The 24,574-nt window shown below is 48.5% G+C and overlaps 2 protein-coding genes across 3 annotated transcripts; both read right to left on the bottom strand.

The window, feature by feature from the left end:
• Nucleotides 1-1,847: 1,847 nt before the first annotated feature.
• On the bottom strand, nucleotides 1,848-8,025 carry bzw1a (basic leucine zipper and W2 domains 1a). The gene is made up of 12 exons (XM_086202523.1): nucleotides 7,896-8,025; nucleotides 6,633-6,706; nucleotides 6,382-6,558; nucleotides 5,280-5,374; nucleotides 5,129-5,194; nucleotides 4,623-4,758; nucleotides 4,401-4,510; nucleotides 4,147-4,317; nucleotides 3,758-3,904; nucleotides 3,538-3,676; nucleotides 3,332-3,454; nucleotides 1,848-2,499 (listed from the first exon to the last, which is right to left on the bottom strand). Exons 2-12 carry the CDS (start codon nucleotides 6,694-6,696, stop codon nucleotides 2,468-2,470), a joined length of 1,260 nt encoding a protein of 419 aa, XP_086058649.1. The 5' UTR covers nucleotides 6,697-6,706; nucleotides 7,896-8,025; the 3' UTR covers nucleotides 1,848-2,467.
• Nucleotides 8,026-8,620: 595 nt separating this feature from the next.
• On the bottom strand, nucleotides 8,621-19,624 carry aox6 (aldehyde oxidase 6). 2 transcript variants are annotated; one of them, XM_086202526.1, is made up of 35 exons: nucleotides 19,239-19,624; nucleotides 18,436-18,493; nucleotides 18,262-18,358; nucleotides 17,039-17,147; nucleotides 16,546-16,672; nucleotides 16,241-16,302; nucleotides 15,922-15,993; nucleotides 15,643-15,723; nucleotides 15,355-15,499; nucleotides 15,101-15,193; nucleotides 14,792-14,943; nucleotides 14,615-14,708; nucleotides 14,425-14,534; nucleotides 14,154-14,338; nucleotides 13,856-14,018; nucleotides 13,701-13,778; nucleotides 13,453-13,622; nucleotides 13,263-13,389; nucleotides 13,070-13,192; nucleotides 12,874-12,970; nucleotides 12,640-12,764; nucleotides 12,428-12,561; nucleotides 12,255-12,342; nucleotides 11,827-11,913; nucleotides 11,549-11,740; nucleotides 11,224-11,451; nucleotides 10,941-11,036; nucleotides 10,689-10,817; nucleotides 10,511-10,585; nucleotides 10,387-10,439; nucleotides 10,206-10,320; nucleotides 10,067-10,132; nucleotides 9,405-9,593; nucleotides 9,147-9,314; nucleotides 8,621-8,943 (listed from the first exon to the last, which is right to left on the bottom strand). In XM_086202526.1, the coding sequence occupies exons 1-35, from the start codon at nucleotides 19,290-19,292 to the stop codon at nucleotides 8,893-8,895; spliced, it is 3,993 nt and encodes a 1,330-aa protein (XP_086058652.1). In that variant the 5' UTR covers nucleotides 19,293-19,624; the 3' UTR covers nucleotides 8,621-8,892. The 2 variants fall into 2 exon arrangements, with proteins under 2 accessions (XP_086058652.1, XP_086058651.1); XM_086202525.1 differs by having other exon boundaries at nucleotides 15,922-15,996.
• Between the last annotated feature and the right edge of the window lie 4,950 nt (nucleotides 19,625-24,574).

Raw genomic sequence — 24,574 nt, forward strand, 5'->3', positions numbered from 1 at the left:
TGTTTTTTTCTAAAATCTTCTGCAACCGCGGTAAAACCCTGATGAGAATCAACAGCTGAGAGTTCAGGTGATTGAGTTTAAATCAGAGGAACGTTTAGAAAGGAGCTGCAGTTCCAGGAGTCACAGCTCCAAAGTGAAAGCTGCAGGAGTGAAAGCTGCAGGAGTGAAAGCTGCAGGAGTCACAGCTCCAAGAGTCAAAGCTGCAGGAGTCAAAGCTGCAGGAGTCACGGCTCCAAGAGTCACAGCTGCAGGAGTCAAGGCTCCAAGAGTCAAAGCTGCAGGAGTCACGGCTGCAGGAGTCAAAGCTCCAGGAGTCACGGCTGCAGGAGTCAAAGCTCCAGGAGTCAAGGCTGCAGGAGTCAAGGCTCCAGGAGTCAAAGCTGCAGGAGTCAAAGCTGCAGGAGTCACGGCTGCAGGAGTCAAGGCTCCAGGAGTCACGGCTGCAGAAGTCATGGCTGCAGGAGTCAAAGCTCCAGGAGTCAAAGCTCCAGGAGTCAAGGCTGCAGGAGTCAAGGCTCCAGGAGTCAAGGCTCCAGGAGTCAAAGCTCCAGGAGTCACGGCTGCAGGAGTCAAAGCTCCAGGAGTCACGGCTGCAGGAGTCACGGCTGCAGGAGTCAAAGCTGCAGGAGTCACGGCTGCAGGAGTCAAGGCTGCAGGAGTCAAAGCTGCAGGAGTCAAAGCTCCAGGAGTCACGGCTGCAGGAGTCAAAGCTCCAGAAGTCATGGCTGCAGGAGTCACGGCTGCAGGAGTCAAAGCTGCAGGAGTCAAGGCTCCAGGAGTCAAAGCTGCAGGAGTCAAGGCTCCAGGAGTCACGGCTGCAGGAGTCACGGCTGCAGGAGTCAAAGCTGCAGGAGTCAAAGCTCCAGGAGTCACGGCTGCAGGAGTCAAAGCTGCAGGAGTCAAGGCTCCAGGAGTCAAAGCTGCAGGAGTCAAAGCTCCAGGAGTCACGGCTGCAGGAGTCAATTATATTATCAACGCCAGCTAGACGGACCAGACTTGAGGTCCCGCCTCCTAAGCCTGACTCCTTCACGTCTCTAAATCTTGGAGGCGAGATTATAATCCAGCGACTCCCAGGACGGCGGCGTGGTCGTGTGCATCCAAACCCTAAAATAAGACTGAAATATCTGCAGTGTTGTGAAATGTTTACGTTTGCACTGTTGCACGATCGAAGCGTCACCTCCTAAAAGCGTTGGCGGCGTTTTGTGTGCACGTGAAGGCGCAGGGGGGGGGGTGCCATTGCATGCTAAGTGCCGACTTTTGCACTAATTTAGAAAAAGAACCCTGATTAGTGGGAAGTGACAACCATTGGTGGGAATGTTGCACGCTACCTCACACCTGTTCAGATACGAAGGCCTACCTCTGAATCTCATGTCACATGACCATTACCTACTTGAATGCCTGCTAACTGTGTCCTTTGCACAATGAAGTAGCGTGAGGAGAAATGTATTTTTGTACAATAAAAAAAAAAACAAACAAACAGATGGAAAAACAGGCCTCCTCTCTTCATTCAGCAGTTCATGAGCTCATGAAACACCCGGGAGAGACGGCGGCGGAACGTTCTGGGCTGCAAACACCAGAGGGAGGAGTTTCTGCTTCCTGCCTGTAAGACCAGAATGAGGGCCAAGATCACTGCAATTCCATTTAATCCAAAGTGCAGAGATGTTTAGATTATAAATACGTTTGGACTACAGAGAGCAGGCGACAGGACTCGAGGAGCCATGAGAGCGCCTCCGACAGAGGGAAGGGAATTCATTTCCAACACAGATATCCTGGATGAGAACCCCTGATTACCTTGAAAACAAACCTGTGAAATTAAAACCAGCATCAAACAAACGAAACCACACAAGAACTTTTTCAATAATGTTTATTTCATAAAAAAGTCAAATCGGTTTATATCAGATTAAAGAAAGTAGAAACCAATAATAATCAGTTAGCTGGCGAGGCATCTTACATTGGGGGCGTGTCTTTTCTTTTAACAGACCGACCTGAGCGACCGCCGCGCGGTGCGCCCATCTAGAAAGAAGGCGGCGAAGTTTAAGACCGAACAGGAGCCAAAACATGAGCTGGGCAAAATATAATCCAGATGGGGAGAAAAAAAGAGAAACTTAGGCAATATTTTCTGAAGGTGGTCGGCGAGTATTCATCAGATCCTGGTTCAGATTCGAGCGGCGCCGTTGGGATCACATGGAATGTTTTTGTCCAAATTACACGTGGCGTTACAACAGTAATAATACCAAAAAGAAAGGAGTGGGTCTTCCACTGTGAGCCGCGATACCTGTAAGGACTGAGCCCTTTCTAGAAAATGGTTTAAATAAAGTCGAATGTTCGGGCGGCGGTGGGAGGGGCCTGTGCTTGAGAATAAACTAACAGGAGGTAGAAGAGAAAGACGGCGAGACGACACTCTACTGCTCCTGTTCCTACTGGAAAAAAAAACAAAAACAAAAAGCTCATCTGGCGGCGGAGGTTCTCAGTCGGCCTCCTCATCATCCGATTCAGATTCTGGAAGGACAAGAAACGAAATCCACGTTAGACGTTTCAGCGCCGCCGCGCTTCAGTCCCGGTTCAGACGCTCTGAACGCCGCGTGACAGATTCACCAGCAGCGCTAACAATCAGCAGACGGCCCAGGAATGCTGACAGACGTCTGACAGGACCACCAGCAGGTTCTTCTTCAGGCCGCTAGCGGCAGGTGTTCACACCCAGACCCCCAAAAAACTACAAGATCGCGTGACCACAGGCTCGCCACGTTCCTGTTTTCTTCCTGTTTGTGATCACAAGCTCGGTTCTACTCTGCTAGAACCCAACTGAGGAAAGTGGCTGGTTCCCACGTGCAGGTGTGAAAACCTCACGAGTTTCGTTTGTTGGCGGTGAAAAAAGATGAGCCGACTCAGCATCACCAGGTTCAGGTCTTTGACGGCGTAGAACTAAGTGAGTAAATGTCTGCCGCCGTCGACCTGAGATCCAACCCGCGTGATCAGCAGGGTCACCGCAGCTTTGACCTCCTCCATCCTGGAGGACTGTTTTTCTGTACGTGTAAATTATGTTGCGTTAGCATGACCCTGATCGGCTCTTCCTTTTACTCGCACTTCATCAGCCGCCGTCAGTCGACACTTTCATGCTACAAGTTGGTTCAAGCAGAAGTTTCCCGTCTCAACACGACTCGTGTGGCCTGTGTGCAGCCATTTTAAAACGCTTGTTTTCTGTGTTTTACGTGATGGACGCTCAGCGACTCTACAGCACCGTAACCAGAGACAAACCGGCTGGTGCGTCTTGTGGCGAGATTTTGCCTGCAGGAACACGTCTAAATACCTGCTTCGGGTGCCGCTCTCTTACCTTCCTCTGCATTCTTCAGCCACTCCACAAATTTTTTCATCTGCTCAAGGAAGACGCTCTTCCCCTTGGCGAGGTGGGCTTCAGTGTACCACTTCAGTATGGCCTCTTCGCTCAGGACGTCCGCTGTGACAGGGAGGAAGGAAGGCAGGCGTGAGAGAGCCGTACGTAGGCGTGAGCGAGCTGGCGCGACTGAAGACGACACCAACCTTTGTAGAGAAGCACCACGATCTTCTGAAAGGCCTTCATGAAGTGGATGTTGTCGTAGCAGTACTCCTGGATCTTCAGCAGCAGGCTGAGCTCAGACAGACCCTGGGAAGTGAAGGTCTTCAGCAGAGGGCTGTATTGCTGCTCCAAGCACAGAGAAGAGCAGGTTACAGCAGGGCTGACGAGAGCAGCAACACCACCACCACCACCACCACCACCCACCTTCAAGTGTTTGATGGCTTGATCGGTCACCAGCTCTTCCTTCTTGTTCCACTCCACGCAGCTCATGAGGCTGGTCCAGATGATGCCGATCATGGCCTGCTCAGAGAGGTGGGCCTTCTTCATCTCCTCCCGGGTGAAGGCGATAATCTGTGACGAGAGGAGACCGCCGTCACGGCCGAGCCGCTGTTTCTCCATACATGCATCTAAATATTCAAGCTGACCAGCTCTCCAGGGACAGAGTCAACTACAAAATGTTACACTTGTGAAAGCAATTGAATAAAAAGTAACGAGCCCATAAAATCCAGGGCTTGGAGAGCATCAGCACGCCTGTAGGCGTGGGCTCCAGCCTGACGGTCCCTGGAGGAGGGGCCACAGGCGGCTCGCCTCACCTCTTTTTGCGGCTCTCCGCGGGACATCTGTTCCTGGAGCTCCTTCTGCAGGTTTTTGCGGGCGCCGATAGATTCCTGGTTGCGGGCGAAGTCGGACAGCTCCTTGAGCCCGGCATCGGTGAAGTACTTAGAAAAATGATCGCAGCTGCGTTTGTTGGCAGGAAAGAGTTCCTACAGACGACAGAACAAACAAATGAGGTCTCCATTGACCACAGGCAGGGTTCTAACTGCCCAAAAGGTCAGAGGTCATTTACCATCAGTCTGTTGTCCATGCCAACTTTGCGGAGGCTGCCAGCAACAGAGTTGATGTCCTTCTCATTGATCCATGATTTGAACAGCTTGACAGCGAAGGCTGCGGACACACCTGCACACGCAAACACGCGTCACGCAACTCTGCTTTGCTTTTGTGGGCCATTAACAGTTCGGCGCCTAAGGCGCTTTAGATGTGGCGGGAGGGGCTCAACGGCGGTCCTCACCTTCTTTGACGAGGTTTTCGTTGAAGAGGCTGCTCAGGATGGAGGCTGATATGTTGCCATTGGCCAGCAGGATGCCCGTCAACATGGCCAGCTTGTTGCGCTCAGACTCGGTGAACCCCTTTAGAAACAGCAGCAACTGGAACGACACGCACACGTCAACGTCAAACTGGCGGAAGAACCAGGAAGTGATTCCAGCGTGTCCGTGCTGAATGAACCGACAGCTCAACTCTGCCTCCTCTGACATGTCGTCACGACGCAGCAGCTGCTCATTACTCATCCACCCTGGAATCAATAAACTAGCTTCATGTCGTTTGTATTTCCACGTGGTCCGAACGCCACCATGGGTTTTTGTAGGTCAGGCAATCAAACACAAAAGGAAAGGCCAAACAAATGACGACACGCGAATCACTCCACTGGATCATCTCGTCTTCCGAGCAGCCAAAAACAGCAGGTGAGCGCTCAAATAGCCGCGTGTCAACACAAGCTGTCACTCAGGAACCACCCACCTTCTTGATCTCCTCCTCGAAACCCTTCTCCAGGTACTTGTAACGCCTGATCAGCTTGTTAAAAACCTGATTTTAGAGGGCAGAAAGGACACATCAGACACGGCTGAGTGAACGTCGACACGAGGAGCGGCGGCGTGCTCGTGTGCTCTACCTGAGCGTATGCTTGCATTGTCTCCAGGTCTTCTTGTGCCGTGAAGAGGCAGAACTCGGTGCGGGTCATGTCGTCAGACAGAGTCCCGCCTGGGGCTGGAGGAGAAACAGAACCGTTACAATCCTGGTTCGGGCCTGCTGCGTCTCATTCATCACCTCCGCCCCGCCGCGTAAACGCTTCCAGTGCTCCGACCCCCCATAGAAATTAAGATCTCGTAATCTGACTAGACGAGATTTCCTGAGGGATCTGAGGCCAATTTTCATGATTGCAGTCTCTGAAAACTACCTGTACACGATAAAGTACTACTTCAGTTCAAAGGTAACTACATCAGAGTAATATTCAGGTTTCTGGTGTACTTCAACTGAACCAGATGGACTTTGAGAAACGTGTTTTTGAAGCAAATTTCCAGGACATTTCTGAAATCCTCCTGATCCTTGAATTAGGACTTCATGACCACAGAAATCCTGCGTCGACTCGTCAGGTTCAATGTTTTCTCCACTTTGTGTTGTTTCTCATTTCTGGACTGATTAACTTTCTTAAATAAAAGTCTCCAGGCCCCTCGATCGATGGAAGAAAACATTCCCTGACTTTTCCAGGTTTCTCATGGACAGATAAACTCTGATAACTACAATCCATGACATACCTGCTTTGTGTACTTTTCACTGAACGACGGAGTAAATGTACTCTTTTCTCTCAAGAGAGCAGAGCTCCAGAATCATTAAATAAATGAATGGTCTGAAAAAACATGAACTGCCAAAGTTGTGAAGGGTAAAGTTCGCGCTCTGACAAGGTGCCTGAACTAAACCGGCCAGTCAGCAGATGAACAGAGCTGAAGTCATCGATTAACGTCTCTGCATTCCACCAGCTGTACGAGTTTAACACAACTGGGACCTGGACATGGACACAGGTTAGTTTATTCCAAATACGAGAATTCGTTGACCAGTGACTGCATAGATCAGATTATTTTGAAAAACAACAACCAATAAATCAAGGAGAATTAATATATGTGTGTACAAATATACTATCCACGTATATTCATACTGATACAAACTTCAAAGCACTGACAGATTGGGGATTCCCAGGGATTCCCTGGAAAACTCACCCAGCATTCCACCGGCCACCAGGATGTCAAAGAGTGTCTCTGCATACCGGCGGTAGTCAAGCTTGGCGCCAGAGGCATCAAGAAATTTTGCGACCGCTTCCAAGTCAGTGCCAGTTTGGTTCAAGCCTTGTACGATACTTTCTTGAAACTGAGTAGGGTCAAACCTCTCCTTTTCATCTGCAGGGAGAAGAAGACGTCAGACACAAACCCCTCAGGGAGGGAAGAGCAGCCAAGAAGAAGACAACACAAACCTCTTTTCCTCGTTTTGAAACGCTGGCCGGTTAGCGTTGGCTTTTGCTGCTTTTGATTATTCATAAAAGACACCCTGAAAAAGAACACAACGCCACGTTTAGTGAAGCTGTCCAAACCACACGTCAAAACACAGAACACAGCGTTCTTTAGCTTGGAGCATCCGGGCAGGACTTGGGCGGGAGCCACATGAAACCTTTGTTGGCTTCAGAGTTCAACACTAAATTGTTCTTGCATAACAGCGCCTGACAGGGACATTTTACACCTGTAGCTTAAACCCTGGTGTACACGACTGTTTCTGACATGTGCAGTTGGCAATAATTGATGGTTTACTTGACAACCAATCCAACAAGGAGTTTAATCTCCAAGTCTAAATCCAAGTGTTTGAGTATAAATAGCCTCACAACCCGGATTTCTCTGTAATACGGTTCCTCAAAAGTCATGAAAAACACTGGCAACAATTTGGGGAAGTTATTGAACTCATAAAAATCAAGGACAGCGGCACAATAAGTCCCAATCTTATAAAATCACGGTCAAATGAAATGTCAAATTATTCCACATCGACAGAGTTTTCCGGGTGGTGTCATGCAATCTTATGCTGACATTTTTACTGAGGTTTGTAACCTTAAAATATCCACATTCCATTTCCGGCTTTTAATAGGAGATAAAACACCAAGTCACAAAAGGCAGTAACTATTCTTAACGTCCGTTTAGAGACAAAATAGACGAAAGACAATACAAGGAGGCAAAATGGAGCTGGTCGGTGTCACTACCGGATATGATATAATTATCATGGAAGCAAACAAGCGTCACCCTGGAAAAAGAACACATCTCATCAGATGTTTAACTGGGTCTGAGACCGGATAAAATTCTGGGATTCCATAACTTTAGGTGGCTAGCAGTAGCTTAGCATCGGCTAACTCCAGGCCTCACCATGCGCCGAGTCAACGGGTTAGCCGGGCCTCCTAGCTGGCTAACAATGTCTAGTACGCAGCTAAAATAAAAGCTAGGATGGTTAGAAATTACGTCTTTCACACAAATAAATGATATATCGTGAACTTTTAACGTGTCAAGGAAGTGACAAAGTCGACGGCGAGGCTATAATAAGCGAAGCTGGCCCTCCAGCAGCGCCCATGATGGCAATATTCCCGGATTATAAACGACATTTTACACCTTCGAACACCAAATAATATCGTACTTAAGTGAACAATAACGTGCGCGTTGACAAGGAGAGAAGATAAGAGGACAGAAACGTGGGTGCTCACCGAAATTAATGCAGATAAAAAACGGTTGTTAACCAAGTGAATCAAACCGAGTGTCGAATCTCTCAGCGGCCCAAACAAAAAGACCTTCCCGTCAGGACTTCCGCAGGCTCCGCCCGCCGCGCATGCGCAATTCAAACGGGGGATTTCCGTTTCCAGAAAAAAGAAAAGGAAACTTTTATTATTCAATTTTTAAAAGAGAGGAATTAATTTATAATCCGGTACAAAATATTTACAAAAATATATCATTTCTAGTGATCCTATGATAAATACCTGTTGTTTTAAGACAAATACGTCATTTCATATCAACAAAATAGATTTTGATTTATACTTGTCTGCGACTGATTGGGATAAAAGTTTGTTCTGTAGTGAATTCCTGAGAACAAATAAGTCGACAATGGGACACTTTGCGTTCATCTATTCCTTTTTCTGTCCAGGTTTAATTTTAATTAATCATTACATGATATACTACAAATGATTGGAGCTGAAGCAATGCATTTATTAGTGGTATGAAATCAATTCATTATAAATCTTTTTGAAATAATTCATGATAAATATCAAGAGGAACATGCCAACTTTTCTTTGGGAGAGTCTCTTATTGTCCGTCATCACCAGAGAAGATAAAGACCTCTGTCGCCGTCTGCTGCACTGCGCTAACTAGCTTAGCACAATGAATGGTGGTGGATGGGAACCCTTAGCACACCTCCAGCAGAAGGAACCAGACATGAGCCTCTATCCCTTCCTGTCCACATTCTATCCTGCTAACAGTCTCAGACATCAAATCAGGTTCCTTCCTTCTGACACCAAGGAGAAAGACCTGCAGAAGCTCACGGCTGCTGAATGAACAGAGGACCCAACACAGAGCAAACATCGTTTTATTTGACACTTCTATTCCAATCGTTGTTGTTACAAGACGTCACGTGACTGACTTCACATGATGTACGGTTAAAAGAGAGCCTTTTTCAGAGCGTTCTTGAGAGAACAGGCTGATGGTTTTCGTTCAGATGTTTAAGCTCCACGGTGTGAAAGATCCAGGTTTGCTGGCTGGAACCTGAAAACAGAACAAAAATTAACAGAAAATAAAATGTACCATGAACATTTCAAGGTGCGTAAGGTCAACTCTGGTCTGCTGGCTACGCTTCACTCATGCTCGTTTGGTCTGGTCTAAACTGAAGCGGCTGTCAGGTTCTTGTCTGATCAGGATGGAAACTGTGTATTCACTCCTTGGTCCCGCCAGTGCCTCCGTATTTCTACCTTCTTAATGAACGGTGAGGCGCAGGCCAGGCACATCCTCTCTGCCGTTGCAGGACTGTTCAGGAGAAACGGGCCGACGAGACCGGACTCAGAGCGAGCCGCCGCCACGGCGTCTTTGAGGGCAAAGAAGACTGAACTGCCCAGGAAGAGGGCGGGTTCTCCGATACCCTGCGGGGACGATGAATCACGTTTAAGTCACCTAGTCACCTGTATTAACTCACCTAGAAGGGAATAAAGGAAACAAGCATGACCTCTGACCTTTGAGGAGTAGATGGCGTGCGGGTTGTGGCTGTCGGATAGCAGATAGACGTTGAAGCCAAGCGGCACGTCGCAGACAGCAGGGATCTTATACTGAGACGGACCTCGAGTGTACAGAAGCCCCGAGGGAGAGAACTTCAACTCCTCCAGAGTGTAGAGACCCAAACCCTGCATGAAGGCCCCCTCGATCTGAGAGACGTAGGGGGGAGGCGGGGGAGGACCGACAGGGAGAGCAAGTACAGGGAAGCAAAGATGGAAACTACAAATGTCTTCAGAACCATTAAGAACTGCAGCTTTTATTGAGTTCACTTGGAATTCTTTTCAAAGTTTTCTGTTGTGTATTTGCTGCAACTGTCAATATTTTCCCAGGAAGCTGACCAACTTTGTCCCTTCCTGAGGGTCAGTCGAGAAAATAACAACCAAAACTCAATCCCTTTCCTGGTCAAAGGGTGATTTAGGACATTTACTGCTGGACAACCGTGAGGATTAAGGAGAAGAAAAAGAAGTGCAGACAGGAAATTCTATAAATTACAAAGCATCCTGTCGCACTTCTTCATATTCCAACACTGATTCAAACTTTCTCTTTGAAGGTTTTCTGATCTCTTCATGAAGAGACTTTCAGTGTGAGAGGAGCGATGAACCTCTCCTGGGTTCAACCTCACCTGTCCGATGTCCACGGACGGGTTCAGGCTCCTGCCGACGTCCATCACGATGTCCGTCCTCACCGTCTACGAGCAGCAGAAAACACCGTTCAGACTGAGAACTCGGGGACGCGCCTGAGTGACGTAGAGAGGAACCGACCCTGTAGTCTCCGGTGAGGACGTCCAGCTCCACCTCGCAGCAGCTCACCCCGTTGGTGAAGTAAGCGTAGGGCCGACCCTCCATCTTGTCCCAGTCCATGTAAAGGTCTGGACCTCTGAGGACACACGGGAACACGTTGAGGTTCCTGCTTCTGTACAGCTTCAGTTTACCTGGGACTCACCTGTAGAAGCCAGTAGCTGACAGACTGATTTTCTCAAAAAAAGCTGCCTGGACCTGCAGACGAGAGCTGGGTTACGTCCGCTGGCTGTTGCCACAGAGGACTCACGTTTCTCATGAAATCATACCCAACTCTCCCATGATCCTTTGGGGTTCTTCTGCCTGATTGGCTCCAGTTGCTGGTAAAGAGTCTCACAGGCTTTCTAAAAGACCAACACGTGATGAGTTATCGTTCGTGTCTTCACGTGTCTTTATTAAATTAAAAATAAAACAGGTCAACACAGGGACCACAACGTAAGACTGGACCTTGACCGCCACGCCATTGGCGTCGGTGCCAAAGGAGGCTGCCGAGGGACACGTGTTGGGAACCGTGTTGGTGCTGGTCTCACTGATGTGGATCTTTGAGGGTGGGATGCGAAGCTCCCGGCTCGCAACCTAACCGCAAAGAAAGAGAACAAACTGAAGGCTGATTCTGATCGCTCGAGTCCAGCTGTCACTCCATGAGCAGGGGGGCTTCAGGGTCCTGGCCTTCCCTTAAAGTCCAGAATGGTACAGTACCTGTTGGATCTTAGTGTGGATTCCTTGACCCATCTCCGTCCCCCCATGAGAGACCAGAACCGAGCCGTCTTTATAGATGTGGACCAGAGCTGCCCCCTTTCACACACACAGAAAGACTGATGACCACCAGCTTCTCTAACGTGTGTGGTGTCGACTGGTGAAGCAGCGACACCACAAACTGGTCACCAGCTTCACCATTCCTGAGCTGCTGAATATTCCAGTGGAAACACTCACAAATCGACAGTTTGATGGAAACTTCCCGATCTTAAAGTGGGAATCAAACCTGATTTAAGAAGCTCTCTGCGAAGGCGATGCCATACTTGATGGGGACGATGGCCATCCCTCTCTTCCTCCAGCGGTTCTGCTGGTTAAACTGGTCAACGGCCCTGCAGCGGGAGCCGTAGTCGGCCTTGACTTTACACTCCTCCCAGCAGCGCAGGAGGTTCTCCGGGCTGAAGCTCAGCTTGTAGTGGGTGACCGAAGGCCCTTTGTACATGCTGATCTCCCGGATCTGCCAGAGAATGAGGGGCGACTTATGAGTGAAATTAGTTTTACAGAATTAAAAAAAAATACGAAAAATTCAGCAGTGTGGTACGACAAGCTGGAACCTGGTCTGTGGGCCGCTCCAGCACCATGGCGACATCATTGATCATGTTCTCCACAACCAGGACGCTCTGAGGAACACCGAAGCCCCTGAAGGCGGTGTTGGAGGGCAGGTTGGTTCTGCAGGCAGCAACTTGGCCGCGCAGGTTGGGGATGTTGTAGGCGCTGTCCATGTGGAGCAGAATCTTCTCGGCTACCTGCCAGAGGACAGAAGACAAGTACGCTGATGCTGCTGTTGGGTTTTTTTGTGTATCAGAACATATTCCAGACAGGCTCCACCCACCAGAAGAGATTCATCGACAGAGTTGCCGGCGTTGGTGTAGTACTGGATGTCTGCCGCCACGATCCTCCCGTCATTCATGAAACCGACCTGACAAATAGTGGTGGGAAGTGCGTGTCTTCAGTTGCAGCACAGACACGATGCCATAAATCAACAAAACAAAGTTTTCTTTGGTGATTTATTAAAAAAATTTAAAAATATGAATCCATAGGTATTTGCCAACAGAGTAAAAAGACAGTGTGATGAATGATCTATTCACAACGTCTGCAAGTGAGGCGTCACCAACACTTCTAAGCAGAGATTTAGTTTTCGCTTCAGTCCTCATCCATTCAAGGATCGGGGGAAGTCTGAGAGCCTTTTAAGCTCCAGTTTTAGGTTCCGAGGGTTAAATCGCTGTTTAGCCTGACTGGGAAATCATGGAGACGCTGTACCTTGTACTTTCCCAGGACAGGGTGGCGCGCTCCTGTGATCAACATGTCCTCGCCTCGCTCCAGAACACAGCGAACTGCACAGTTCATCCTGGTTGTCAAAAACAACATTTTTTTTTAAATCCCTTCAGTACAACAGACAGTCAAAGAATTCTGCCGCTTCTGTCGCCACTGACTTCCACGCAGCCACTGAGGTGATGCTAGCCAGGATGCTGGTTTTTGTGACCTTCCCTCCAAAAGCTCCGCCGATGCGTTTGACATGGCAGGTGACTCTGTTGGACGGGATCGCCAGCGTCTCTGCGACTGCCTCCTTCAGCCAGGAAAACAACACAAAAGCCTGAGCACTGACTCCTCAAGGTCTCGTGGCCGGTTTGATGCCAGCGCCTACCTGCACTAAAGTCGGCCACTGAGTCGATGCGTAAACTTTGAACTCCGTCTCCTCACCGACGGGCACGACCAGCATGCTCTGGGTCTCCATGTAGAAATGCTCCTGCCCACCAATGTGAATCTCACCTGACAGGAACAATCACAATCAGCTTCAGGCGGCTTGAGGGTCCGGCACCACTGGGGAGGATTTTAGGTCAAACATGAACGGGAAGCTGCAATAAATATGACCTTTAACCTTCATGAACCCGATCAACAGTCTGGAAGGCTTCGGTCACGTCTCCTCTCTCGATCTTCCTCCGAGGCTCAAAGAAGGACGACCTCTCAATGGCTTCCTGCCACGGCGGCAACAACAAACAGCGCGTTGCTGGGAAAAAATGCCCACGAATCTTTACTGTAAATCACAAACATGACAGTTGCTGAGCTCCACAGACCTCGATGGTGAAAACTGGGTGTGGCAGGTCTTCGTAGCCGATCTTTACAGCAGACGCGCCTCTTTTGGCGTGCGCTCTGGTGTCGGCGACGACAGCGCACACCAGCTGTCCGACGCATGACACCTGCAGACACACAACAATCCAAACAAGAACACTAAGCACGATAATGGAGCTGTTTAACAGCCACGTCTACCTGCGTCTGGGCGAGCAGCTCCTCGTCATAACCGAACATGCTCCGAGCTTTCTTCCCAGGAATGTCTTTGGCTGTGATGACGTCCACAACGCCAGGAAGTTGCAGAGCTTTGCTCACATCCAGACCCCTGATGGAAAACACGTTAGTCCCAGGAGGCCCTCGAATCAAAGCGTGTTTACCGGCCACTCACATGATCTTAGCATGCGCCCGCGAGCTGGTGACCAGAGCCAGGAAAAGCTCCCCGTCCATCCTGGGAATGTCGTCCAGGTATACGGCTTCTCCAGTGGTCTGGCTGATGGCGGACCGGTGCATGATGGGACGGCCCACTGGGTCCTGGTCGCTCTGGGCCTCGGACACATGCTGAAGAAGAACGAGAGGCTCTGTATCAACTTCATGAAGACAAGTGAAACGAGCACAGAGTTTTTTGATGATTCTGACCTGGAACTCCTGCAGGCCGGCTTGGATCTTTCCAGGTAACGGCTGGATCTTCTCAGGAAGCTCATCTGTGATTCCATCCTGGGAAACAAAACTCCTTCAGGATCCCCACTATAAAGATCTCACAGTGCAGCATGAGTTCCCACCAACGTGTCTACCATTTCCCTGAGCTTCTGCAGGACCTCCAGGTTGAATTTGAAGAGGAAGCTGAGGGTCAGAGAGCGACGGAACTCCACTTTTCCTCCAGGAGCTGAAGGAGGGAGCTGCAACTCATCCAGGAGGACATCGTAGGCCCTGCTGAGCGTTTCATCACTCCACGGCCTAAAAGAAACCCAGAGAAAACTAAAAATGATCATTTTTCACAGCCAAATGTAGTCAACTGCCGAAAAAGTCCAAACTAAAAGGAAAGAAGTGGAGGAATTTTCTCAGTCGTTGTCTTTAAAACAAGCGCTTAACCTCGTGATGATGGCGGCGCAGGTGTTAGCAGCACTGATGATGGTGGCTCCGACTCCTCCGTAGTAAATACTGACTTCCTCCACCACCCGGGACCTCCCACAGAACACCACCCTCATCCCCGTGGTCACGGTGGCGAAAGAGCTCTCCTTCCTCGGAGCCTGACGGAAAGCTCGAACAAACTCCCCCTGCAGGACAAATGAGGCACAATGTTTATGTAGCATTTTGTGTGGAAGATAAAAGTAAAGAATCTTTTGTCAAAAAACATTTGTACCTTTCTGGAAAAAGGAATAAAAACAGACACAACAATCTCATCAAGCTGCAGGACAGTTTTGCCGAAGCTCACAAAGAAATCTTGATTGACGGGAACCTCTCGTCTTCCTCCTGGAAGATTCAGATGGGTGTCAATCCTGATTCTGCATTCTTCCTCTTGTTTCAAGGGCAAAGTTCCTTCAGCGACTCACCGCTGGAGACGGCGCTCACTTTGCAGCTACCAGCAGCCAGAACTGGGTTCAGGTCAGAGTTTGGATACGCACTCAAGATGTTGCCTCCGAGAGTCTAAACATTCACAGAGGAGCAATGGTGAGGATGCGCTCCATGTCACTGGCAGGGCTTCTTTCAACTAAACGACGTTTGCTCACAGCGACATTGCGGATCTGCTGGCTTCCCACATTCCTGATCTGCTGGATCAGGGCTCTGAAGATTTCAGTCTTCTCTTCTGGAAACTGGAGCAGGACTTTCTCCAGAAAAGTCTGAACCTCAAAGAGCGTGCAGCCTGCTCCGACCAAAACCCCTGCAGAGAGTCGAGCCCGTTAACCGTAATGCAGCGCCGCCGTAGGCGGAAGAAACCACGCCACACACGAAGCACGTTCACAAAACCAGACAAGCATCACACATCAAAATGGAGGCTGGAAAAGAGAAGTGCTGTGGTGAAAATGAAGGTCACCAACCCTCAGGAGTCTGAGTGACCTCAAACAGCTGCGACACTCTGGCTGGAGAGATCACCAGCGGGTGCAGGACGCCTTTGAACTTCACCTCTGGACCTTTAACACGAAGCAGACAAACATGGCACCAAGATTCATTCTAGAGGTTCTGAGCATGTCAAGAATTACGTCCCTCCACCAAGTACATTTCTAATACATACATTCCTAAGACTGGGAACTAAAACTGAGCCAATTCACAGAACTCAAACTCATATCGTTACCTATGCTGGTGTTTCCCATCACCAGTGGCGCTTTCGGGTTCCGGGCCTTCAGCTGGACCAGCTCCTCCAGTGAGACGGGGGAGACCCAGGTCATCCTCTCCCCACGGAAGGTGAGTGTCCGTGGGCTTGATGTCTCCGCCGTCAGCTGGGGAGAATCAATAATCAAAGACTAGCCGTGAAATACGAGACTCCCAGGAACGAATAAAAGAAGTCAACCACTTCATGTTCGCTCAAGTTCATTCTCCACTGACCCGACCCAGCACCCTCTTTCTGCATTGCAGGACCTACAATCAGTTCTGGGGGGAAGATCGGCTCCTGCGTCGGGTCCAGCGGCGCAAACTCCATCTTGTCAAACAGCTGCGGCGCTCCCTGAAGCACATGGCGAGGAAAAAAAACAGCGTGTTTATCACTGAAAGATGCGTGAAGTTGAGATTTCTCCCAACTTGACGAACGAGGAATCCCGTTTGACAGGAATGAGACACAAAGACAGGAAGGCATGAACAGCGGAAGCATTCAAGGGGAGCAGAAAAGATTGAGAACAATCCGTCCATCAGCAGCCGGACTCACATGGTCGTCAGCATCTTCGCCCCCGTTCAGGCAACACCTCCCACCTCCGTTGACTTGGCAGCAGTCGGCCTCCTGCTGAGGTCATTGACGAGGGAGGCAGACGGTTGATCATTAGAACTTTCAGTTTTGAGTTCTGAAACACTTCAAGCTCCACGGATAAATAAAGTCAAATCCGCACTGGAGAAATTCCTCCTCTCACTAAGGAGAAGGTCTTGACACAGAACAGAGTAGCGATGAGCTGAAAAGCTGATAGGAAGGAAGTGATGTGAAAGCCCTACATCAAAACGGTCAGAAAGCCTGGAGACCTTCATGTCTGTACCTGACAGAAGGTCCTGCAGCCGTCGATGATGGGTCGATAGCCAGTGCAGCGACACAGATTCCCTGAAGAGCAACAAGAGACGGAGAGGACAAGGCTCATGGCTCGCGCCCACCGCCAACGCAAGGAAGTTTCCAGGCAACTGCTAACTGGACTGGTGCAACAGCGCCAACTGGCGTGGGAAGCTGGGAATTTCTACCTCTTTAATTCTGTCCCCTTGACATCGAGGAGCCACGCTGTCTGGTTTTCTGTCTGACTGATAACAACATGGACCCTAAACACTGATGAGAGCTGATCAAATGCAGTACCGGCCAGAGCCTGGGTGATGTCCTCCATGGCTGGCTGGGGCTCGTTCCTCAGCAGAGTGTACATGGACATCACCATCCCAGGAGTGCAGAAGCCGCACTGGGACCCGTGAGCCTTTGCGATCCGCTCCTGCCGGCGTCAAACCCACAGAGACATTACTGCACAATTAGCGTTAGCGTGTAGCATAGCCATCTGTCTCCGAAATCTACTCTGAAGAAAATACTGCAACAAAAACAGATGGAAGGTGGAGCGTCGCAGACACATCAGAGATCAGGAGGTTCAGGGAGCTCTGAGCTAACAAGGCTTAAAAACTACAACAGGAACTACCAAGAACTACATCTTTCAGGAAGCTCCTCCCAGCAGAGAAGGAACCCTGAGTGGGGTTAAGTGTACGTTGATGGACGAACAGCTGCCACGTTTAGATCAAATGATAAACTTTGACAGTCAAGAAAAGAAATCTGGGTCGAAGCGACGAGCCAGGCCTCCGTTCCCGACCTGAACAGGGTGGAGCCTGGTCTTGGTGCTGCCGACGCCCTCCACGGTGGTGACGGCGGCTCCGTGAAGCTGGCACAGAGGAAGCAGGCAGGCGTTGGCTGAGTAGTGACTGGTGTGCTGGTGAAGGTGAAGCTTTGAAGGTAGTGAGCCCATTGCATTCTGGTTGTTGTAGGCACTATCGTTAAAATACTGGTTTCCAATTTACTGATAAAAACGGGGGAATAAATGAGAATAAAACCACTGAGGAGTCACTTCCTGACCTCTCCGCCTCCTCTCCTGCATCACAAAGCCTTAAACAAAAGGGCGCTGCTGAGGGGAAGGCACCGCCGAGGTCGTGGGACTCGATTGTGACCGTGTGTTTGTGGCTGATTATCTGGTTGAATGCGGGGGGGGGGCGTGAAGGAGAGCTGGGAGGGGAGGTCATCAGAAGTCATCCCTGGTAGTGGCACAAAGACTTCCTCCTGTTTTCTAATCTAATTTGGCAGGAGTTTGGCATGAAACCAAGCATGCCTGAAATAAACGACTTTCCGGTCAATGCAGCATCCAACTTCAACAACCGTTAACCACGACCAGGCTTCCTGTTTGTCACCGACTGACGTCTGAGGAGTCGGACCAACCTGTCAAACGCTTTCCTTGACCTTGAGACCTTTTCTAGCTCATTCAGAGGAAAAACTTCCGAATCCTGCAGTTTTTGAGTTCCCAGCGAACCTTCAACCAGACGGACGTGCCGGCCGTCACATGACCTCCTCGGCCGAGGTAATAACATTACAATTACCTTTCATTTCACGCCAACAGCACATAAAAACTTGAACTCAATTGAGGAGTGGAATGCAGCAAACCTGACCTCTGACCTCAACTTTTACCAAAATAATCATTCAACCTGAATTATTTACATTTGCGCTGCAGGAGAAATGAGAGGAGGCGAACAACAGACTTCTCTCTTGACAGTTGAGAGGACAGTAAAGACGGGGGATTGTTTGTGGGTGCTTGTCCATCTTTCACGCATTCCTTTCTTTTTTTTCTAGCTGCCTGGTTATTTTCTGCTAAATCCTTTCCAATTTCTGTGAAATGTTCCGGGAGCTTCCTGCTGATTCACTGCCGGCTCTTTTCTCAGATTAATCAAACAAATGGGGTCACTGCAGGCGGAGTCTCAATCAGTTTTGACCTCATGACAGCCAGTTGGAGCCGAGCCACACGGTCATGTGGCTCATCATCAAGGATACGTGATGGTTTTGCTCGCCAGTTGATAGCGTGACACCATGACTGTGCACGCCCCGCAGCCCCCGCCGCCGCAGCCATACTTGGTCCCAGTTAACCTCACTGACGTCCCAGTTAAAGCAATAACAGGAACCTCATGGATCAACAGAACTGATCAGACACGCCTGGTGGAAGGATACGCTTCTCCCTGAGGAAGGACAGCAGGGTGGTCTCGGGGTCCGCATGCTCCTCAGTCACCTGATGGGAGAGAAAATCAAAACCATTTAATCACATGATCAAGAGCGCCGATGATGAAGTCGCAGTTATCGTGTTTTATGACTTTGTTTTCATGCCATCAGGGTCGAGATGCTGGCGGATCCTCGTTTTTTTGTGAGAAATCCAAGCAAACAAGTTCCATACTTTACGTAACAACTCCTGACCTGAAAAGGGTTACGATGAACGCACGTCACCACGTTTGTTCCAGAATATCAGCCTCTTCTTGACCTGCGTTCACCAAAATAATTCCAACCAACTCCAGGAAATTCTGTTACATTTAATTTTTTAATTAAAAGTGCCTTTCTTTCACTTGGTCCCAGGTCAAAGGTGTCATACATCCCTGCAGCAACCTTGATTAGAACTTCATTTTAGATTATTAAAATAGTTCAGCAACAAGAAAGTGAACTGGAAGCAAATGAATCAAGTTCAAACACGAATAAATCAATGAAATTAAATGACACGATTTTAATTATTAAATTAATTTCTCTTCAAATGTCGCCTCTTTCTTTTTTTTTTTATTTGTTTCCTCTTGTGACGTCCCAACATTTACGTTCTTATTCCTGCGTCCCTTCTTGGACTCCAAGTGGAAGTTTTGTGATTTATGTTGACGTGAAGTCCAGCTAGCAAAGCTGACACTGACAGCTCGCGTCTGTTAGCAAACTGCTAAAAACCAGCGGCGTTCAGGCAAACGAGAGTTACATTTTTGAGTTAAAAATCACAGTTTTACCTTTTTTCCGTTGATAAAGAAGCACAAGGTGTCAGGCTGCTCCCTGGAGGACATGTTTTCAAGTGAAGACAGAAGAAATTATCTACAGCAAATTCAAGTCGGTGCCAAGATGATGCGCTTCCGGTTAATAAGATTTTCAAAGTAAAAGACATTGTTTGGGTCTCTGAAGTGACGCTTCTCATAACTTTTAAACAACAACATGTTTTTCCCCCCTATTGAAGCTCATTTGTGTTTATTTATATCCTGCCGAGTTATCTGATGACTTTGGTTGTTTATTCTGAAGTTCTGAATCCAAAGTTAAACTGCTCTGCATTCAGATTAAAATGCCAATTGTGTTTTTCTTCCCCTCTCAGATATTCTAGGGGTCCTCCTTACTCAGCGAACCCAGCGTCACCTTCTACTTGAGGACTTTTCACCGCCGAAACTTTTAGGAGTTTTTATTTATGACATAGAAGCTCTTCCAGTGACATCAGCTGACTTCCTGTCCTTTGCAGGGTGCTGGCTTGAACTCTCAGCCTCCTTTGACCTGCAACAACAAACAAACCAGTTTCAAGCAGGCAGAGTTGTTCTCTCAACAGATACTTTAGTTTTTCACATCGCTTCCCTCTGGGCATGATAACGCACGTCTCTGGGATTCAGCTTCACCTCAGAGCTGAGCGATCGTCTGCAGATCCGATGATTGAGACAAAATTCCTTCAGATGGCGAAGCTCCTCTGCTCTCCCCCCTGCAGCCAGAAGTGTTAGCGAATGATTCACCTGACCTCTGGTGACCAGGTGATAAACAGAGTGAAAGCACACATTAACAGCAGGTGTTTACAGGGTCCTGAGTCTCCGTCGTTCATGTTCGGACAGAATCTGATGAATGTTCAAACGGGAGCAACGCCACGTTTGAGAATGGTTACATGAAACTTTATGTGGTTTTGATGTGTTTGTATCTGTTCACCTCTGGGCAGCGACTGGAGGCGGCAGTGAAGAAGGTGGATGAACTTTGACCTCCAGAGGAGCAAACAACCACAAACCAGCCAAACTCAACATTGTTCTGTTGACTCGTTTTCTTGACCTCTTTAGTTCCTACATTTGAGTTTTGCTGTTAAAGTTTAACTAATTAACATCTATTTTTCCTGCTGCTTAACTTCAGGGAGAAAATTCTTTCTAAAAAATAGGGACCAAAAAAATGTCACTTTTTAAATTACATGCAATATTTTGGACAACCCCCCTCACCAAATACATTTTGGTTGTTGTTGTTGATTTCAATTATTTTTGCTAATTTGTTGATCACCTTCATTTTCACCCCCCCAAAAAATCTCGTGATTTCTTTCAGAAATATGGAAACAAATATTATAAGTTGAATTATAAGTGAATCGACCGGAAGTTACTGAGACAATCGATTAAAAAAGAAGAGCAACTAAAAAACTCCAGGTCCTGTCAGCCTGACATTGCAGGTACAGACTTTTGCCACAAGAGGGAGCTAAAGGAAAAGACAACGCAAGCTTGAACAACAGCCTGATCTGATGAAAAAGACATGAATCGACTGACAGGTAATTAATCCTAACTTTTGTAGTTAATATCCAAATGAAATATGAATTTTTTTGATTTCCTCATTTTACAACACAAATTTCACATCTTTTCAGCTTTTTTGAGTCTAAAGACTGGTTGGGTTTTTGTTGGACAAGTTCCTGACTCATGATTTGCTAATAAATCTCTCATTGCTCCCCGTCAGTTTTTATCTGCAACTTCAAAATTGACGTGCATTTAATTCAACCGATCAGTTTGAGGTTTCAGGACGTCTTTGCGGCCTGAAACCTCAAACTATGCTGCACCTGAAATCCAAACTATTCGATTAAATTTGAAGCGTCTTCATGGAGGCAGAGTTGTTGATGTACCTGAGAACATGTGAGTGTGGGAAAGTCCTGCAGGACTGGCTGGCCCTGCCCCCCTTTGATCCCTAAAGTCTATTTACTCAGCTTCTGTTCCTGGTTAAACAGAGGCACCTCCACCTTTTCTCAGCCGCTCTGGTTTCTGCGGCTCATTAAAGCAGCTCCGACTCCCGAGGGCGAGAGAAGCCTCGCAGACAAACAAAACATTGACTCTGCCTCAGCCTCGCAGGGTTCGCCAGCCTCCTCTTCTCCTTCGTTGCATTCCTCCTCCGTTTATTGACGCAACTCATATGTGGCTGAAATTTACAGCTTTAAGACCTGGGAGAGAGGTCAAAGGTCACACGAACGCAACCTCCTTCATCTGTGGATGTTTTAGCAGGTCTGTGCAAGTTGCTAGCAAAGAGGCCTCATTCATGACGTGCGATTAGCAAGAAGCCGCAAACATCCACCAGGCTTTCCCTCCTGTCTGAGAGACGAAACCGAGGGCTGAACAAGTCCCGCAATGTGCGCCAGACAGCGTTGGTGTTTCACTGCTCGCGTGCACGAAATATCATCATCATCATCATCGTCGTCGTTTCAGTTTTACCAGGCTAAAGCAAATCAAGGAACACACCAATCTGGGAGCAGACTGGAAGGGTGAGACAGAAGGCAGCTGAGAGGCAGCCAGCAGCACGTGGTGACACATGAGGACGGATTAAACTAATAGGACACATATGAGGACAATAAAAACGCACAAAGTAAAACAAGATAACGCTCACAAGTGAAATCCATTTCAAAATAAAACTTCACTACATTTTGAAACACTAGAAGACTGAAAAACTTTAACAGCTAAATCCATTTTCTACCTCTTATTCTGTTCAGGGCGGTGGGGGGTGGAGCGTATCCCAGCTGTCCAAGTTCAGGTGGATGTAGCATGCTAGCTCAGGTGATGTAGCATGCTAGCTCAGGTGGAAGTAGCATGCTAGTTTAATAAATCAATGTAGCATGCTAGTATAGGGGGATGTAGCATGCTAGTATAGGGGGATGAAGCATGCAAGTTTCATAAGTCACTGTAGCATGCTAGCTCAGGTGGATGTAGTATGTTAGTTCAAGAACTCAGTGTAGCATGCTAGCTCAGGTGGATGTAGCATGCTAGTTCAATAACTCAATGTAGGATGCTAGTTCAATGACTCAATGTAGCATGCTAGTTCAATAACTCAATGTAGCATGCTAGTTCAATAACTCAATGTAGCATGCTAGCTCAGGTGGATGTAGCATGCTAGCTCAGGTGGATGTAGCATGCTAGTTTTCTTTTTGATTTAGTTGCAGGTTTCAGTTTGATTAATCATGCTGGTATGATGAAGCGTGTTGTGTGTGGTTTTGTGTGATTTTTTGTTTTCTTTATTAATTCACCCATCAACTAATGAATCATTTTAATGAACATTCCAGTTGTTTGGCTAACTGTTTGTCACGGGGTGATGTCACACTCACAGCATAGGTTAGAAAACCCTGGAATTTCAAGTTTATCCCCACAAATGTTCATGTTCCAGTTCATTCCAACATCAAATATTCCCACAATTGGCAAAGCTTCTTCTAATCTAATCCTGCCATCAGTGTTGCCAGGATGTAGCCAACCTGCAGTTGCAGCCATGTTTGTAGTTTTGTCTCTGGTTAACTGGGTTTCAGGGCCCGTCCTGCTTCCCCTGGATTCAAGCGCCATCACATCCACTTCCTCGCCACAATAAAACAGGCCTCGTCCTTCCTGCCGCCTCCATCTCGTCTTCACCTGCGGCCAACAACAAGAAACTTGAATTCTCGTCAGATTGTTTACCATCATCTTCCCTCTGGAAGGACAGAAACCTGCTCATCTGTGTAGGTGGCGGCGAAGCTCTGATGTTCTCGCTGTCGAAGCCAATTACTTCATTTGAAACACACAAACTATTCATGCAGACGGGAGGAACTAAAAAACACAAAGAATTCTGGAACCAAAACACGCAAAAGATTTTAGGTGGATTTTAAATCTTCGACTAAGTCGGAGCGCAGAGACGCGCTGAGAGCAGAGCAGAAGGCAGATGTTTGGCTGGAGCAGCAGCTGTTGAGCGAAGCGTGTCATTAGAATTTTAAATGACACGCTTCACCTCTGATCCCGAGGGTGGGACCCTCGCCACCACCGCGCTCCCAGGGACGCTGGGAGACCCTCAGCCTCAGAAACTCACCCCCGTCAGTCAAACTGCTCTTTGGAATCACTCCTTTATAAGGGATCAAGGCTGAAAGCTCCGCTCGATCAGATTCCAATCAGACGAGAAAACACACAACTGAGTGCCACAAAGATTTTACATTTTCAGCTTTGATTCAACGTCCAGCGGCCGACTGGGATCTCGCCCTCCGTCCCACGGTGCCGTCAATCTGCTGGGGTTTGGAGCGCGGCCTCGGCCGTGACGTCAGCGGTGACTCCCGGCTCACACGACACACTGCTGGCAGGGGGAGACACAGCTGGATTAGCCTCCATGTGAACCGAGCGTCGCTGCAAACACACGCGAGTGTGTGTGTGTGTGTGAATTTCCATGCGAACAGAAAGACTTGATGGATCGACTCGGAGCAGAAGCGAAGCGAGGATGTGCTCAGACTTTAGTCACCAAACAAACTCGTCTCTGTGCGACTGCTAATCTGCACTGTGTTGTGTTGCTGATAAAAGGCTCTTCTGGCGCAGGTCAGTTGGGTCTTTGGTGTCACTTCCTCCTTTTTCTGATGGAAAAACCTCAAGTGACCCGACTAAACAGGAGCTCACCGAGTGGCAGGCCGGCAAACGCGGCGCCAGCCTCTGTTGTCTGATAAACAGCTTAATCTCCCAGGTCGCCAGCGTCCTGATGAACCTTCAAGCCTCTGTTGACTAAACTCAGCTCACCAACACTGAACTGAACCCATGGAAGCGGCTGGACACCTTTTTTTTTTGGATTAAAACCTTTATTGAAGCAGGCGGCCTCGCTGGGATCAGGCTCTCCTGACGCCTCTGTGTTTTTTCAGATGTTCTCCACTTCTGTTTTCCCGAGGTTCATCGTAACCAGGAACTGACTTTGGCGCGACAGTCCAACAGCCTGGCTAACGAACTGCGGAGGTTTTAAACGGAAATGTGTGTCTCTTTTATCGGCGCCGTTAGGTGGAGTGAAGTAATCCGGCGCATTTGAAGGCAGATGGATTTGAGAGCGTGTGGCTGCGACTCAAAGCTTCTGCGAGCTCAGCAGAAACATGACAGCGCTCCATTTTGATGGGCGAGGGTGGAGGAGTGAGGGTTTGTATCATTCAGGGACATAAACCCCTTTCACGCCCACCCACGGAGGAACGCTGGTGAAGACACAAACCCACCGCTCTGTCAGATGGCTGACAGTGGGGCTGCCAAACCAACCGGCCTGCTTCACGGCACATCCACAGGAGAGGGGCTCCGTTTGTGGAGGAACCCCGGGTGGGAGTGGGAGGGGGCGG

The sequence above is a fragment of the Aulostomus chinensis genome, chromosome 1, assembly GCF_037954235.1.
Source record: "Aulostomus chinensis isolate RoL2024-O1b breed Wild chromosome 1, RoL_Achi_v1.0, whole genome shotgun sequence".
NCBI lineage: Eukaryota > Metazoa > Chordata > Actinopteri > Syngnathiformes > Aulostomidae > Aulostomus > Aulostomus chinensis.

What these genes read in the sequence shown, in the direction of transcription:
- bzw1a (XM_086202523.1), bottom strand. Translation starts at nt 6,696, where the DNA reads ATGAATAATCAAAAGCAGCAAAAGCCAACGCTAACCGGCCAGCGTTTC. An exon ending in TTTCAAAACGAGGAAAAGAG is followed by an intron (nt 6,559 to 6,632) that starts GTTTGTGTTGTC and finishes TTCTCCCTGCAG; the next exon opens with ATGAAAAGGAGAGGTTTGAC. An exon ending in GGTGGCCGGTGGAATGCTGG is followed by an intron (nt 5,375 to 6,381) that starts GTGAGTTTTCCA and finishes TTTCTCCTCCAG; the next exon opens with CCCCAGGCGGGACTCTGTCT.
- aox6 (XM_086202525.1), bottom strand. Translation starts at nt 19,292, where the DNA reads ATGTCCTCCAGGGAGCAGCCTGACACCTTGTGCTTCTTTATCAACGGA. An exon ending in CCAATGGCGTGGCGGTCAAG is followed by an intron (nt 10,586 to 10,688) that starts GTCCAGTCTTAC and finishes TTGGTCTTTTAG; the next exon opens with AAAGCCTGTGAGACTCTTTA. An exon ending in CGTCCGTGGACATCGGACAG is followed by an intron (nt 9,594 to 10,066) that starts GTGAGGTTGAAC and finishes TACGTCTCTCAG; the next exon opens with ATCGAGGGGGCCTTCATGCA.